The sequence below is a fragment of the Pogona vitticeps genome, chromosome 2 (genome assembly GCF_051106095.1).
Source record: "Pogona vitticeps strain Pit_001003342236 chromosome 2, PviZW2.1, whole genome shotgun sequence".
Taxonomy (NCBI): domain Eukaryota; kingdom Metazoa; phylum Chordata; class Lepidosauria; order Squamata; family Agamidae; genus Pogona; species Pogona vitticeps.
Genome location: NC_135784.1, coordinates 136,366,115 through 136,382,964, shown reverse-complemented (window position 1 = coordinate 136,382,964; position 16,850 = coordinate 136,366,115). Strand labels below are relative to the sequence as shown.

General features: G+C 42.6%; 1 protein-coding gene across 4 annotated transcripts in view; it reads left to right on the top strand.

Moving 5' to 3' along the window:
- OTOP2 (otopetrin 2) overlaps positions 1 to 13,987 on the top strand; it is a 57,674-nt gene extending 43,687 nt beyond the window's left edge. For 2 of the 4 annotated variants that reach the window (XM_072990575.2, XM_020806304.3), the window contains exons 2-8: positions 3,809 to 3,989; positions 5,084 to 5,517; positions 6,395 to 6,531; positions 7,117 to 7,175; positions 8,173 to 8,291; positions 9,524 to 10,416; positions 11,696 to 13,987. In XM_072990575.2, the coding sequence (XP_072846676.1) occupies positions 5,109 to 5,517; positions 6,395 to 6,531; positions 7,117 to 7,175; positions 8,173 to 8,291; positions 9,524 to 10,416; positions 11,696 to 11,866 (1,788 nt within the window). In that variant the 5' untranslated portion in view covers positions 3,809 to 3,989; positions 5,084 to 5,108 and the 3' untranslated portion in view covers positions 11,867 to 13,987. Of the gene's footprint in view, positions 1 to 91; positions 2,273 to 2,568; positions 2,689 to 3,808; positions 3,990 to 5,083; positions 5,518 to 6,394; positions 6,532 to 7,116; positions 7,176 to 8,172; positions 8,292 to 9,523; positions 10,417 to 11,695 lie in introns of those variants that run through there. The other 2 variants (XM_020806302.3, XM_020806305.3) reach the window with 2 other exon arrangements.
- Positions 13,988 to 16,850: the final 2,863 nt, after the last annotated feature.

Sequence of the window (16,850 nt, the reverse complement as noted above, 5' to 3'; positions counted from 1 at the left end):
GGATCGAGGCCACAGCACCTTGACATGTTTCAGCTAATTGCACTTTTGGCCCGATCTGTCCTTACACTGGGGAAAGTGTACGCACAGTATCCACTCAGAAACTGTTTGCCGGGGAATGTTTGCTTAAATTAAAATAGGAGCATGAGCGCTGATGTATAAGGCTCTCCCTCTTGGATGCACATCTAAATTGGGGGGGGGGGATGAGAGTTACAAAGATGCTAAAGAGCATTACTTTGTGAAGAAGGATAGCCCCTATTAGTAGCCTAGACTTTTAGCAGATTACCCCAGAGAGAAGAGTAAAAAATGAGACACAAGGGTAAGGGTGCAAGTACTTTGACATAGAATGTGGGAAATGTTACAGGATTTGAATGTTCTGATTTGCATTACCGCATGATGTAAAAGCAAGTGTAAATCAGCGTGGACTCTCTCCCAATCCATAGTTTTTTCCTTCATGCACTAGGGCTTCTATTTCTTTTCACATCAGTTTGCATCAGTTTGGACAGTGTGATTGCTTGAACCGGTGCAGAAGAATGGAATCACGTGCATACTTCATTCTCTGGTGATCCCCTCTGGGCAGAATAATGCCATTTCTTTTCTTTCTTTCTTTTTTAAAGCTTTGTGCCAGCACAGTTGTGCTAGGGCACCTAGACAAGGAAGGCAGAAAAGAAGGAAAAATTAAGAAGTGAAAGGAGGAAATTGCGATTCAGCCCATGTTTACAGCTTACTAAGGTAGTTCTCCTGTGGCTGTGCTTCCTGAAAATCAAGAGAGCTCCATTAAAAAGCTGCAAACATCATTCAGTGAATTTTAGTCAATTTCCTCCCCTCTCTGTGTGGCCAGTTAACTCAGATTTACCCATGGAAACATGAATTCCCAAGTGTGATTTCACTGCAAGTCAATTCTTATTTTTCTCTATGCCATAGAAAGCATGCCAGCCTTTGAGATCCCGTGCTGCACAGACCTTGAAAATGTACTATTTTGAACTACAACTCCCAGAATTCCCCCAGCCAGTTTCAGTCTCCAAAAATAACGTTGGGAAGCTTTTTCTAGCCCGATTATTTTGTAATTGCCAATATCTGTTTGCTGAACTCACATGTAACAATTCTGATAAAAAGTTCTTTTTTAAAAAATTAGGGACAAACGTAAACATACAGTATATAAATCGAATTTCAGACCGTAGCTGACTAGCAGTCCCGTATTTCCAGATCTCATGAGAATACGTGGCCTTCTGGCGCCATCTGTTGCTCAAATAATGAAGGTCAAATAATGTCTCGGGGTTTTTTCCCCGGGCTGTTAGCCCGCGATAAATTCTCCTCTGAAGAGAAAAATCAGCTGCTTCCTTTCAGACTTTGTTCCAAAAGTGACTGATTGTCCTTTTAATTAGGAAGATTCAGTGCCCCTCCCGCTGTTTAATAGTGGCAAACAATGCGGTCTCCCCATCTGTTACTTCTTAGACTACCTTCTTCAGCTGTTCATCAGAAGGGGGCTGGCTCCGAATTGACTTTGTCAGGTGTTAAGAAGAATTGCCTCAGGAAAGCTAGCGTTTATTGATCTGCTTATGGAAATAGCCTGTCGGAAAATAAAGAACTAGGGATCGCTATAGAAGAGGTTCCACCCTAGGGTCATGTTGGCCAGCTCTGCATAACAATAGTGTATGTTAAAGATCTGGGTTTTAGGTGGTGTGGGGGGTGTTGCGGGGAGCAATAGCATACTAGATCAAAGTTGCTTGGTTATTTCCACCTCGCCCAGCCCCTATGCAGTTTCCTTAAGAAACAGAAATGTAATGGAAGGGAATGGACATCTTGTTGGCTTTCTCAGTATCTCAGTTACTCAAAACCCGGCAATGTTGATGAAAAGGCTCTGGGAATTAACAGGAACATAGTTTGCCCGACCAGTGGTGTTTCAAATGCTTCCCACCAAAAGTATTCTTTGTAAAGAAATGGAAATCGTTTTTTCCACTTTTAAAAGCCTGCTCTGCAAGTTGTGGCTTTTACCATGGCTGGCCTTGCAATTAGCATTAGCAGGTGATAATTATCTTAATTCCATAAAAAAGCTTCAGTTGCTGGTGTTTGCATGTCAAGTTGCTGTTAAAAGGACAGGAACAAGGCCCCCCCCTTTTTTTTCTTTCTTGTTTGGCTGCCAACTTTTCGTCATCATGTGCTTGTGTGCTGGACTTGAATGAACGTTCATGGTTGGGTGAGGATTTGAATGTGGATCTCCTCCATCCTAGCCTTTCTGTGAAGGAAGATTTTGCATTCGTTAACAGTATTTAAGGTAAATAGTTATAGCAGTTTGATACCGTTTCACCTGCTATGGCTGCAGTTGTGTTGTGATGCATTTGGTACTATGGGTAGGTGCTCATCATGGTAGTTCCATAGCCAGCAAACGCCCCCCCCCCAAAAAAAGAAAGGAGGGTCCAAAAATGTTTGCCGCCAGATTGTGTCCTATGAAGAAATCGAGAGCAGGTCTTTTACTGAGTTAATTCTTAATCGCCCGTTCAGAAACGAACCACATTTAAATACTTTGGAAGAGATAGATTGCAACAATATGCTAATACTAAACAAGAGAGAAGCTGGGATGGAGTTAAACAATCCTGGCACTTCAGCCATGTGAGCTTGGGCTCTGCTATATTTTATGGAATCCTAGATTTTGTAGTTTGGTAAGAGACTTAAAATGGTCTGCTTCTTCAGGTGGGTGTTTTAGAGCGCTCTAGCAGAGAATTCTATGTACTGTGTCGTACTACAAATCTCTAAACTTTATAGGATGGAGTCATGATGACATCAGATTGTGAGGGCTGTACAGGTTACATGAATTCACAGGTGTGTCTGTATTTTTGTAGCCATTGCTGCCAAGCCTGATCGCTTAGTGTCTGCAGTGGCCCAGTCGCCATTGCAGCTGGGAGGACGGGCAGGCAGATGAAGGCCTAGGGCAAAAAGACAAGATCTTGCTCTCTCTCCCCCACCCCTTTCCATGTACAGAAGCACAGTTGAATGATCCAGCACTGGTGAAGGCACACAGTATTTCACCACACCTCCGTGCAGCAGCTCTAGTAAGGCCAGCCCTGTAAGGGGATGCCCGTTTCACACTGTTTTTATAGAAACAGTCTCTGTGCGCTTGTATGTTGTGGTTCTATGCTGTCAAGTCACCTCTTGGTGGCATCTAATAACAATATAGAAGTGCACAGAATGGCAACATTATGAGTGAATGCCTTCCAAAATTTCCTGTCCTCAACAGCCCTGCTCAGCTCTTGTAAATTCAAGCCTGTGGCTTCCCGTAGGGAGCCAGGTCATCTCGTATTTGATCTTTATCGTTTCCTGTTGCCTTCAACTGTTGTTCCCTGGCATTATTGTGTTTTCCAGAGAATCTCGCCTTTTCACGATGTGCCCAGATTAGGACAGCCTCAGTTTTGTCATTTTTGCCTCCACAGATAACTTAGGCTTTATTTGCTCTAGGACACCTCCCCCTTGTTCATCTTATTGGAAGTCTGAGGTGGATGCATGTGTATAATATACAAATACTAGCAAGGTTTGGATAGGTGTCTAAAGTTGTACCCATTGAGATCTGTCTCTTAAAGGCTGAGCCATGGCAGCAAGGAGAATTTGCTGACCGATTCAGGGCCAACGGGTGGATTCCTAGCCCAAGGCCAATTACTGCTTCTGGGTTCCTTTTAATAATTAAAAGGAAATGTTTTGGAACTTCTCTTTAAATCTGCATATGATTTATGATCAGTTCCCTATCTTTTCTCCATTCTCATCATGCAGTAGCTTTGATCCCATCTCTGACTTTCACCCTTTCTTCCCCTAAATACAGGTCAGGTCACAAAATGGATCATATGATCCTTACTGAGATATTTATGAAGCCACCTTGTCAGTCTTTGTGTAAATCACAAACGCATCCAGAAAAATATAAATTCCTGGGCAATTGTAAGCTGGAGAAAGAGGCGTCTCGTGCAAAGGCAGCAGTGAGACATCAACCCGCAGGCAGAAAACAGGTGGGTAGAAATGCTTTTGGCTACGATTACGTTCTTCACATCTCTCTGCATCCTGTGGTCAAGATCCTAAATTGCCAAAGTTAGCAAAAAGGTCCAACTGTAACCCTGCAGTGCCACATTTGTTTGAAGAAAATGCCATGATATACAATGATATTCAGTGGGGCTTATCTCCAGATAAGTGTGCATGGAATTGTATGGCTGTAATTGTATACATGTTTACCAGGAAATATGTCTCGTGGGGTTCAGTAGGGCTTACCTTTGAACAGGCATGTATAGGGTTGCACTTTAAGATATTGAGAGGATGAAGTGAATGAGTTAAGAAGCTTGTGTAGTGCATCTTGGTACTGGAAAGGATTGTTTTATCTCCAAAGGGGTTGTTTTTCTAGGAAGCATGCTAAGCACTTGTTGAATTGTGGTATGTGGCTATGTTTGATTTGGCAGCTCATAAACAACCCATACCTTGACTACGCCAGTTCTATTTAATCTTTGAGTAATAATGATGGGATTTAGATCAGAAATCTGGGATGGTGTAGGAGGGAGATACAGCTTTAAGAATGCAGGCAAATAGCAGATATTTTGCAAACACATTACTGCAAGGAATTAAAAAGAAAGAAGGGGAAAGGGTAGATGGAATTCATACATTAAATAACATTTCTGTTACTAAAATGTTAGCATAAAAGTGGGTCTGAAAAGCCAGCTAACTGTGTTTTTCCCTTGAAGCAGTGGTTCCCAGTCTTGGGTCCTCAGATGTACCTGGACTAAAACTCCCAGACGCCTTCGCTATTCGCTGTGCTGTCCAGGATTTCTGGGAGCTGCAGTCCAAAAACATCTGGGGACCTAAAGTTGGGAAACATTGCCTTACAGGTTTGGTCATCATGGTCAGCTGTTGTCAGCAACAAAATTAGGTTAGAGAGAGACTAAATAGAGTATTTCTAGTTTGTTTCATTGAAAGAGTTGATTGGAAAACATTGATCAAGTCCAATTTACAATCAAACCCTAAATAACTTCCACTGTTTAGGTGCCTCTGAACCACTAGCATTAAGTAATGTATATTTGCTCTCTCTCCTCTTTCTCTCCCCGCTTTTACACCACAGTAAATTTGTCACAGCCTTCTGAATCATGACCGAATTGTCTATCTGGAAAGACAGTGAGATCAGACGTGAAGATTCTATTATGGGCTCTGATCACAAGGAGGACAAGAGTAGCTTTGGGCCCGATCCGCTATCTCCCACCGGACACCACCACAAGTTCCCCTCATCCTCGTCCCACAGCCCCAAAGAAGTCTGGAAGAAAGGAGGGCGAGTTTTCTCTGTGCTCTTAGCTGTCAACTTGGTGCTGCTGGCCTGCACTCTGGTCAGTGGTGGGGCATTCCAAGATATAAACCTGCATGACTATGATGTCTTTTTCATGCTCACCATTGTGATGCTGATCACCATTGCCTGGATGCTCTTCTACATTTTCAATACCTCAAGACGGCAGAATGCCATCCCTTGCAAGGACAACCATGCAGGACCTATCTGGCTCAGAGGTAAGGGGTCAGGAATGACTTGGTGGAAACACAAAAAAAAAAAAAAGCAGAATATAGCCAAGTGGAGACTATTCACATAAGACAAATATATGAAAAGGATGTCCCATGCATAGCTTTTGAGGTGGCAAGACCTACCTGTGTTTGTTTGTTTTTAAACATCTCAATTGTTTTCCAAATTTCACAAGAGGAAAAAGTTGGCAGTTGTAAGTTACGCAACTCTTACAAGCACCGGGGAGAGAAAACACAAAAAGTGATACCCACTTTGAAACAGTCATAGTTAGGATCAGTATTCAGTGAAGCTGGAGCAGCTGGTCAAGAAACCATCAAATTAAGTCTTGGGTCCAGTGCAATGTTGATCTCCTTGTGCTTTGCAATATTGCACGAAGGGCCGATGAAGGATCAGAACAGTCAGGAAATATCATGCTGTTGCTAGGGAAGGACCAGGTGTCTTTTCTTTGCACAGAGAAAATGGTGTGGTACACGTCTTTTGTGCAAGAGTTGAACAAATACCTGTCTGTGTGCCCCCAGTATGCTTATACAAAGAGGGACTGGGAAGAGCTGTGGTTTTAAGGATGTTCCATTTACAGATATGCATTCTCACCCTGGAAGATTTGGTTTTCAGATTTGCTTCAGACAAAGATATATAATATGTCTTACTTCATCTTATATGAGTCTCGATGCAGCAGTAAAATCTGAAAAGGTTCTAGTTTTAGCAAAACTGTGCATTGTGTATAAGACACCAGCACTGTCTTTTGCTCCTGACCAGTATAAAACATCAGTCAATTTGTACCTGTGCTAAATGAGAGATTATAGAAAGCTAGCCAGCTGGAGTACTTGTTTGTAATGAGGTATAATGTCATTTGTTTTCCAAAAACAGGAGGCTTGGTCTTGTTCGCAGTCCTCACGCTGGTGATGGATGTATTTAAGACGGGCTATTATTCCAGCTTCAGCCACTGCCTGTCAGTCATCAAAATCATGTATCCAATTGTACAGGCTGTGTTTGTGGTCATCCAGGTGAGTCTTGATGGTTTCATTGTTCTGGAGAACAGTAGCCTGTGGGTGACTGGGAGCAATATGTTTGAAGTCTAATAACCTGTAGGTGGCAGCGGTGGTGGTTAGAAGGTGCATTCAAACCTGGGAAAATAGAAAACAGTGTAATGAGCACAAGCAAATCTACCACTGTTTAGATCCAGGCCAGGAAACTCAAGAGCTTCAGCATAATGGTGTGCAGATTGACAGTCAGAAGCAATTGGTTCAGTCACAGCCAACATGGTGCTTCCTAGTGTTTTCCTGTAGCCTCTGCTACACCTTGCTTTCCGAGAGTGCACTCTTGGCCGAAAACCATTCCACCTACATGCTTTCTGCTTTCAAGCTGACTTCCACTAAAAATGGTCCAGTTTGATTCAGCACAGGCAGAATCAAGATCATCTTTATGGAACTGCCTGAAACAACAGAAATAGTTAAATAGAATAAGAAGCGTAAACAAGCTTCTCCTCAACCATTTATTTTTATTCTTCGCCTCATTTCTATGTTTCTTTATCATGCAGAATGTCTGGCTTGTGTAGAAAAGTCATCTTACACATACTTGTTCCTTTCCAGACTTACTTTCTCTGGGTGTCTGCCAAAGACTGCGTCCATGTACATCTGGATCTCACCCGGTGAGTATCAAGACCCGCAAGTGGAGTCCTTGTGTGCTCTCTGCTAACTGGTTGAATTGCAGGCTTACATGTGAAACAGCGACTGGGAGTCTCCGGACCTCAGCATAACTATGCATGAGAATAGTTGCAGCAATAATAGGCAAGGAGGGATTTGGAATATGGCACACCAGCCCTGCAGTGTTTTGGGGGGCTTGGGGAAGGTACATATTTGAGAACTTGGGAATTCTACTGTTTTGGACAACAGCATCCCAAATTCCCCTGTTGTGGAGGGTCTGGCGCTTTTCATCCAAACACTTACCTTTTTTGGAGCTGGTATCCAGCTTCTCCTGAAGAACCTGCTCTGCCCATGTTAAGTAGAACTAAAAGACTCAAGAGTCATAGTTGGCTGATCATTCTGAAGAGGATGCTTCTCTCTGCTTTATAGGGAGGCTGTGGGAGTGGGTCAGGAGGGGACCTAGCACTGGGAATAAGGGGTCCCACTTTATCCCAATGAAGAGGGATCCTACTCCAAAAGGAGAGAGTGCCAAGTCCAGGAATGGGTGAGGGACCAGAATTATTCGGCCTCTTTGGGGGTGGAACAAAAGTACCTTGAAGAGTATTTGCTCAATTCACATCTTTACCCTGACTTTTTCTGGCCTTTCATATTTGGTTAATCTTTAGCTGCCTCATAGAAATTATTGAAATCATGGAGAATTAAATCCAATTGTTAGTGCGAGCTAGAGTAGACCTGCTGAACGAGTGGGACTTGTTATGTCAACCCTTATATAAGTCCCATTGATTCAATTAGTTTTCTTTAATTGAAACTGATAATTGGTTTAGTCCTTAGCCAACTTCTTTTGGCTTTTAGCCTAGCATTCGAAAACATACTTACCAGAACTTTCAGCCTTACAGTAGATCTAAAAGGTTGGCTGATTCTATTGGTTTGTTATCCCAGAAACAGTTTTTTAATCCAAGGATGAACCGAGTTTGTGCTTATTTATCCTTTCCTTTTCTGCAGATGTGGCTTGATGCTTACCTTAACCACTAACCTGGCAGTGTGGATGTCAGCTGTAACGGATGAGTCAGTGCATAAGGCTCAGTCGAAGAATCCCAATGCAAACAATACACACAGAATGGGTAAGGGGGCTGGGGTAGGCTCATAGTGAGCTTTGAGCAATGTAATTCTGAATCAATGTGGCAAGAATTCCTTAGGAAACCTTCTTATAGTGAGAATTAGCTTACCCAAAACATGATGAAAACTTGGTGAAAACTTGAGATGGTTTAGCTACTACTTTCTTCAGAATTATTTATTTATTAATTAATTATTCAAAATATTTTTATCCCATCCTTCTCCCTGAAAAGAACCCAGGAACTGAAAAAATACAGGAACTGAAACCTCTTACTATGACTTTTTAAAAAGTCAATTGAATACAAATGTATTTTAAGTGATTAATTGCAGCCTTTTAGAACCAGAACAGTCAATTTTGATGTTTAAAAAAAACACATACACATGCATATGTGGGCACATCATTGTTCCTAGAAAGAGATCCAGAATAAATCACAACTTCACATATGCTGTGAGCTTCACTGATTTTTTATACAAGGAGAAAGAGGGAATCACTGAGTTACGAGGCCCCATCATTTTTTGAACATGAGACTTTCCTAACTCAGGGAAGGAGGGAGGGTGCAAGCAAATTCTTTTAAAGTATAGGATGTCTCCAGGTTATCCCTGCAAGGAGAGTATGGGAGAGTATGAGAAGGAGCTTATGTGAGTCAAAAGCCCACCCCCAGAGTGTGATCAGATGGGCATTTAGCCAGCTTGTTTGGGCATTGCCTCCTAGGTTTCCCTGTTTAGCCTGCTCCAAAACAGGTGTGTAGACAAGGCCCCAGTCTCTCCCAGAGGATCTTAACATTTAAGGAAGCCCTAAATCTATGATGGCAAACTTGTGGCCTTCCAGATGCTGCTGAACTAAATCTCCCACCATCACTCACCACACTCACCATTACCTGTTCTGGCTAAGTCTGGTGGGAGTTGTAGTCTAACAACAACAGGACTGTCACATTATCCGTCCCTGTCCTAAGTAATCATGTAGAACAAAGTGGGAGGAGGAAACACCACACACACCATTTTGAGTTAAATAGGCATGTCGGTATAGTAAACGAGTAAGGGTTCATTGAACCTTGGAACACTAAAAGGATCATGGAACTGATTCTGAAGTATCAGTTATTATTTCAATGCTATTCAACATCCATTTCATGGATATTGAAGTCCTTAGTCGTCTTCTTACTCAAACCTAATATTATATTAAAACCAAACTATCATTGGACTGTAACTAACTCAAGTTTTTTTTTGTCTTCTTGTCATGCAGCTGGGTTCAGGAGCAGCCCATCAGACAGTTGTCCCTGTGACAATAATCTTTGCCAGATTTTCCAGAATGGCTATTTCTGGTTATATCCCTTCAATATTGAATATAGTCTATTTGCTTCTGCCATGGTGTACGTCATGTGGAAGAACGTTGGCCGCCTTATAGATCACCATGCCAACTATGTCCACCATCTCAAGTTCAAGCTCTTCAGAAGAACTTATTTTTTGGGCATCATTGTGGGCCTCTTGATACTGATGACTGGCATAGGAGTCCTGATTGTGTATGAGGTTCAGATAAATTCAAAAGACAAATCTGAAGCAAAAACGAATCAGGTGCTCAGTATGTATTACATCTTCAACATCATTTGCTTGAGCCTCATGTCCCTTGCCTCCATTGGAGGCTCAATTGTTTACAGATTTGACAAGAGGGATATGGATCGTCATAAGAACCCAACTAGGACTTTGGATGTGGCCTTACTGATGGGTGCAGCCTTGGGACAATATGCCATTTCTTATTATTCTATTGTAGCTACAGTAGCCAGTAAACCACGAGACACTATAAATGCCCTCAACTTGAGCTATTCTTTGCTGATGATCGCCCAACACACTTTCCAGAACATCTTTATCATTGAAGGCCTCCATCGACAGCCTGTTCATAAGGATGACAAAGCCCACAGTCGGGAGAAGGATATCTATGGACTCACCTTTGTCAACCTGAATGCAGTATCTCTCCGTGTCCCTGAGAGTGGAAGCATTCCACCACCCGTTACACCCCCGGATGTATCTATTCAAACCCCTCCTGAAGTAACACAGTGTATAAAGATTACCAAGAAAGTGAACTGGAGGAGAACATTCTTAAAGGACAGCTCATTATTCCTCCTCCTCTGTAATGTAATTGTAAGTATGTTATTTTATTTGCTTCTGCCTTAACTGGGTCATTTGTCTAAAGACATGTTGACAACACATTTATAACTTTTATTTTTCTAATATGTAATAGCCTAGCATCCCAAGGACTCATATACTGGAAACAAGTCTAGAGACGGAGTGCTGACAGCCATTCCATGCCTCTTGTTGCCTTTAATAAAACGAGTATAAGAGACATGAGGTTGCTATTTGTCTTCCATCTCTGTCTTTCCTCTATCTGGTAACAAAAGGTAGAGTATTCCATTGGCTTCACAACTGGCGACTGTTGTCAGCAGTTGGGAGAGAGGGGAAAATGCATGGCATAACGTTGTCAGGCCCCCTGTTTTCTTCTGCTAGTCCAACTTTCTCCAAGAGAGGGAAGTCTAGATGTGTTGAACTACAACTCCCATAATTCCATGGACAGCTATTTTCTGCTGGCTGTGGGATTACAAGAGTTGTACGTCAACCCATCAAGAGAGTCCCAGATTAATTAAAGCTGTGTCATATGTTAGCAAATCATGGGCAGAAAAAGGCATAGAATATCAGCAGCTCTATCTCCTGTAACATCAAAATGGTGCATGACTGGAAATATATTAATTTTGCCTGTCGAAGTAAACAGCGCTGTACCACTGTAGAATGAGCCTTACTGCATTCTGATTAAGTATACAATCTTCCACTCAGATGTCAATAACCTACCTTCCCCCTATCCCACCCCACGCCTTACGCAATTTTTCAACATTTTAACCATTGTACAAATGCAGCGCCATGTATATGTGGCTTATTTTTAAAAACAGGCAAGTCCCCTGAAAGACTGGTGGAGAGAGATGTCAGAATGATGGGATTTGTGTGAAACTTACTGTCCAGTATGTCTGGATACTGCATTCCAAAGAAAGGGCGGGAATTGTGTTGGAGTTGTGGTCTTTGGAACAAGACAACTTGGCAAGTCCTGTTTTGTTTCCATGTTTGACTCTACCTTAGCATCATCATATAGTCATCTAGATTTCTGGACATATTTGCCACATGCATGTAGCTACTAGGTCATCATCACACTATCAGAGCTTGAGAAGTGGTGTTTGGATTACAGTTCCAGGACACCACCTTCAACATTCAAGGAGCTTCAAGTTATATATTTTTCCCCCTTGACCTCTGTTTGCAAAACCTTGGGAATTTATTATCCACTTTTTCAGGCTTCCACTACTCTTTGCACCAGCTGCTCATCATTTCCTCTTCCTCTTGCTGACATTACTGTTCTCTTTGTCTCTTTCCTAAACAGCTCTGGATCATGCCAGCATTTGGAGCCCGGCCGCAGTTTGATAACACGACAGAGCTTCGCTTCTACGGCTATCCCATGTGGGCAGCCATTGTGGACATCTGCCTGCCCTTTGGCATCTTCTACAGGATGCATGCGGTGGCTAGCCTGCTGGAGGTCTACATCATGTCTTAATGGAAAATGAAGAACTTGTTAGAGAAACCCACATTTCTCAATCCTCCCGGAACTGAACACTCCAAGAGCTGCCCTGAACAGGCTGATGGTTCTGTTTTACTTGAGTGTGGGCACTGCTCAGTAGCTCTGGCAATATGCTGTTTTTGTGCCTCCCCTAGATACACGTTTCATTTTCTTCATTCTCCTACAGGCTGATCACTGTCAATTATATTTTCCCTCTACCAGGAACTGCTGCCATGAACTCTGTAAAAGTGCAGATAAATTCCTGGCTTATTCAAGGACTATTTGATGTCAGGAGAAAAAAAAATAAGGGAACACTATTTGGGGGGGGGGGGGGAAAGAATGAAAGAAATGTTGGTGTTCTTGTACCTTGCTGTAGTTTAATGCACTGTTTCCTGTTTTGCCCCTCTGGCCCTTTTCCCACAGATTAATGAAGGCCTCAGGAGCTTGACCCTGTTAAAGCTCACACTTCATAAGTATCATCCTGAAATCTCCCAGGTTTCAGCGGAACTTGTTTGTTGTCCTGAATCAGGGCCTGTAGACTGTTAGAACCTGTGCTTATGCTATCAAGAGGGTATTAAGATATGCTAATTTTAAAGAGTAGTTGATTTTTTAATGATCTTGTTTTTTATAAATACTGTATGTATACATATATTTATTTTCATTGTGACAAAAGAAGATTAAGAGGGATTTATAATGCAGACACCACAGAACTCCACGCATGCTGGCCATGCTTCAACTGCTGGCCTGCCTGAGGAGGTCAGGGCCCCCTGGCCACTTGTGAGGGCAGAACGTCTCATTCCCCCCTTGACCCTTCCAGCTCAGTTGAAGGGGCTCTGTGGTGATGTGGTGAGGTATCTGTAAAAACCTTTGAGGTCCTATGTACAACAGGAGTTGGTTAGCACTTCTTCCCAAAGCCTTCTCTCCCACAACCCCACTTCTAATCCAGTGTACATCCTGGGGTGACACTCTAACCTATAAAGGGCAATTCCTGAAAATATTCTTCTGCGGTGGGATTGTCATGCCACGGATTGTTCATAAACACTGTCACTGTCTATTAAGCGATTAGGGCTCATTCCTTTACAACACTCTTACTCTGCAACATTGGACTACGAATCGTGTCAGCCTGCAACAGAAGAGTCAGTGCTGTGGTGATGATGGTGGAAGTTGTACTCAGATATACAGTATTTGGAAGACATCCAGTTGGGGAAGGCTGTTTTAGGATGCCATTTTGTTGGCCATTGTTCAGACAGGCCACCCCAAGCTTTGGTTGGGGGTGGTCCAGAGAGAACCTTGGGCAACTCTGATTCAAATTCAGCCACCTTAAAACTCTCACGTGATTTAATAACATTCTGTGGGTGAGTTTTGGAAGCATCGCTTGCAAAATTAGTAAAGGTAGGCAGAATCGCTTACCTCCATCTCCACCCATAACTTATGCACAACATAATTCCACAGATCCAAATCTTGTAACAGAATATCCACAACATTTGTGTTAGGAGTTTTGAAGATTTCTGGTGATGAGCCTAACAGAATCTGGAAGGTTTGGGCCAGTTTAGCGCCTTTATGAGTCCACTAGGCTTCTGCAAAGAATCGCAAGGTGACCACAATTTGTCATGTTGGCACACTGCATACACCATGAGGACTACTGTCTTGGGTGAAGCCTTCCAAACCCATGCTGCCAGATTTCTGTATGTTCCCAGTATATTCCACCAGGGTGCTACTCTGTCTAAAAAAACAATCAAATTCTTTCCGGAGTAAAATTCAGCATCACTAGCAGAGTGAAGATTAAATATATGTAATACATTGGAAGAGTTTTCCTGGACTTGCTCGTAATTCTTCCTTATGCAGTGCCTGCTGTTCACAGGAAAGATTGGCCAAAACTCTATAGTAGGAATTTTGGGAAGTGAGACTTGGAAAATCATGTCACCCCCCCCTCCCCCAACTACCTTCACTGGCAGGATTTTTCTTTCTTATGAAATTGTACTTGACAATGGAAAGAAATGGTCTTTTGCTGCTTGGAAAGTGACATGGGAGGTGGGGAGAAGGATGGTAAATTACAAAACTTTTTTTTCCACAAAAATCTGAAAATTGTAAATGAAAAAATAAAAGAAAACCATGTCATTTGATCTAGCGTGTTTTGTTCTCTTCTTACCCTTTTTTATTAGCCTGATGATTCTATAAGATGCATTCACTGGCAGAAGTCTAAGCTGCTAGAGAAAAGTGGCTAGGGAGGAAAAGGAATGGGTCACTCACTGTAGTATTTGATAATCCAGTCAGTTTACTAGATCCACTGTGGTAGAGGGGTTTGAGAGTGTAGTACTTTCATGTGGAATCCTCAGAGTGAAGAAAAGAGAGACTGAGAGTAGAATCTCAACAGATTATTATTTATCGGTTGTTTGGCAAAGACACTCAGGGCAAATCCAGCACACTTTGCTGCCTGAGGCAGGGCGACAATTGACACCTCTTCATGTCAAGGTACTTGGCCACCCAAGGCTGGCCACATCATCTTGGCACCTGACTCAAAGAAAAGGAAATCCCATAGGTACATCTTTCTGTCCCTGCTATTTAAAGATTCACAACAACAAATGAAATAATTAAGAATTTACTGCCTTTTCATGAAACCCGAAACTTAACTACTCACTTTCCTGAAGGCAAAGCTGGTCCCACAAGCATATCTGTGTCTCGCTCGTTCCTCTTTGAAATCTCTAGCTCGTAGGTGGTACATAACAAGGGTTCAGTTTCCAACCATGACCTGTCAAGTCAGTGATTGCCCATACGTAGCCCAAGTCGGCCTTACAGGATATCTGTGGGTGGATGTTTCAACTCGGCAATCCAGCACAAGGGTGGTACTTGAAATCGGGTATCTGATGTACTGATGACCCTGTGTTCTGGCCTGTCTCCCCACTCCACACACACCTCCAATAATCGAGCTTTCAAATTACCAATTCACAATCCTGATATTGGACAAAAATCCCCTTGTACGAGGTTGAATGCAGCAGTCTTAGATGGTCTTACAGCAAGCTGGGGGCGGGGGGGGCGGGCAGCAGTACAGCTAGAGCTGACCAAAGGAAATAAGGCTGGGAAGAGTTATAAATTCAGATCAGTTTAGACAGAACTGAACAGGATTTAAGACAAATAACAAGGTTGAGAAATGAAGCAGAGAAGGGAGCATAAGAGAAGGAGAAACAAAACAGGCCAGTTCAGGCGTACAAACACAGAAGGAGACTCCAGCTATGAGCACCATTGGCCACCCTGCAACCATCATCTTCAGGCTAGAGCCAAAAGGAGCAGAGAAAATCGAATGAGCTTCCATTCTGAGATTTGGCAGGGCTAAGGGGCCATGATACCGGGAGACTATGGAGCCTGCCTGAAACTATCACTCCCAAACACTGCATTCTACCAGATCTGAAAGTGCCTCCAGAGAGTCCAACCCCCACCCAAAATGTCACAAAACTAGACACTTAGAACACACAGCAGCTTTGCAAGATAGCCGCTGCCACGCCCACACAAGCACTAACACTTTACAGTAGCTAGTCAAAGTAAGACCTGGTTTAAGTACCACAAAACCTATGAGCCAGAAATCCTTGCAATTGCTCGAAGAACTGTTTATGTTTTATTAAAAGAAGTGAAAAGGACAAAAGGCAAAAGTTACAGAACCTTTTTGTTTAGAAATAGTACTTGGAGTAAAATACACAGAGTCTCTACGGCAGTTCCAGAGTTCACAACAGAAAATGACGAAAGTTAAACCTATTTACCTGATACTCACACCTTAAAGGGAAGTCAGTGTGTAATTCTTAGGCTTGCATAGAGTGTATCCTTCCAGCATCATGGATCGCAGATGGACTGAGCCAAGAGCAAAGCTCCCTCTTGTTAGAGGCCAGCTAGGCTACTCCAACTAACCAGTTTTTCAAATCCTATTTTTACATTAAAAGGCCTGTTCCAGACCAGTATTAATCAACATCCGAATCCCCTTTTAAGTTTACCAAAACAAAGGCACTTTCTTCCCCTCCTCCATTCATACAGCTGTAATTTGCATGACTCCCAGGGAAGGAAGCAGATTGGCTGTTGATGCCAAGAGATGAAGTAACAGTGTTAGTCTCTCTGGCACTGCTTTGATGTTCTCCTAGACAGGAAATCAACTGAAGTTTTCACTTTCCCCTTCGTTTTTGACTGATACAGACCCTTGCCTTCTCAGGCAGCTTTCCTAGGCGCTCACAAAGAAGCCTCGAAGTTTCTAAAATGGATTTCAGGTTCCGTGTTCCCTAGTTTCTCCAATTTTTTTTTTCCACAGGCAATAACTCATAAGGTAATTTACAAGTTGGGAAAGTAAATTTCAGTGTTGTAGAGCTAAGGGACAGGAACATTTTACCCAACAGTTAAACAATGATGTTTAGAATACAAAGTAAGAAATGGGTTTAAGGCCAGGGAAGGAACATTGCCAGTGCACAGTTCCAGAAGGGTGCACAGAAAGTAAGAAAAAGGCTATTCCTTCCCTTATGAGGGTGAGTGGGTGGGTTTCCCAAGAAACCCACCTACTCACCCTCATAAGTGGAGCTGGTGCAGTGGTGCTGGCCGTCCCCACTAAACTCTTGTGATTGAGCCAAGGGCTGCACAGAAGCCTCCACAGAAGCCAAGACCTTTCACCAGTCTAATTACACATTCCTCTAATCTTGCAAACAGCCAAAGATAAGAAATCTCATTTAAACCTTAGCTGCAGTCTGCTCCTTATGAATCATAGCAGTTTGAATGCATTAGAACGGAATTCAGTTATTTGAGTTTGTATGTTATTACAACATAGGAATCCGCTCATCAGAGCCAGGTGCAAAATACTGGAGTGGAGGATTACAGAAGTCATAAGCAGTGCTTGTGAAAAACCCCAAAGATTGACAAGGCAACGGAATAAATGTTGAGCTTTTCACGAGAGTTAAATGCAGTCCAGTCCCAACTATACTGGAGAAAAGAAAATATAACATGTCAAGCATTT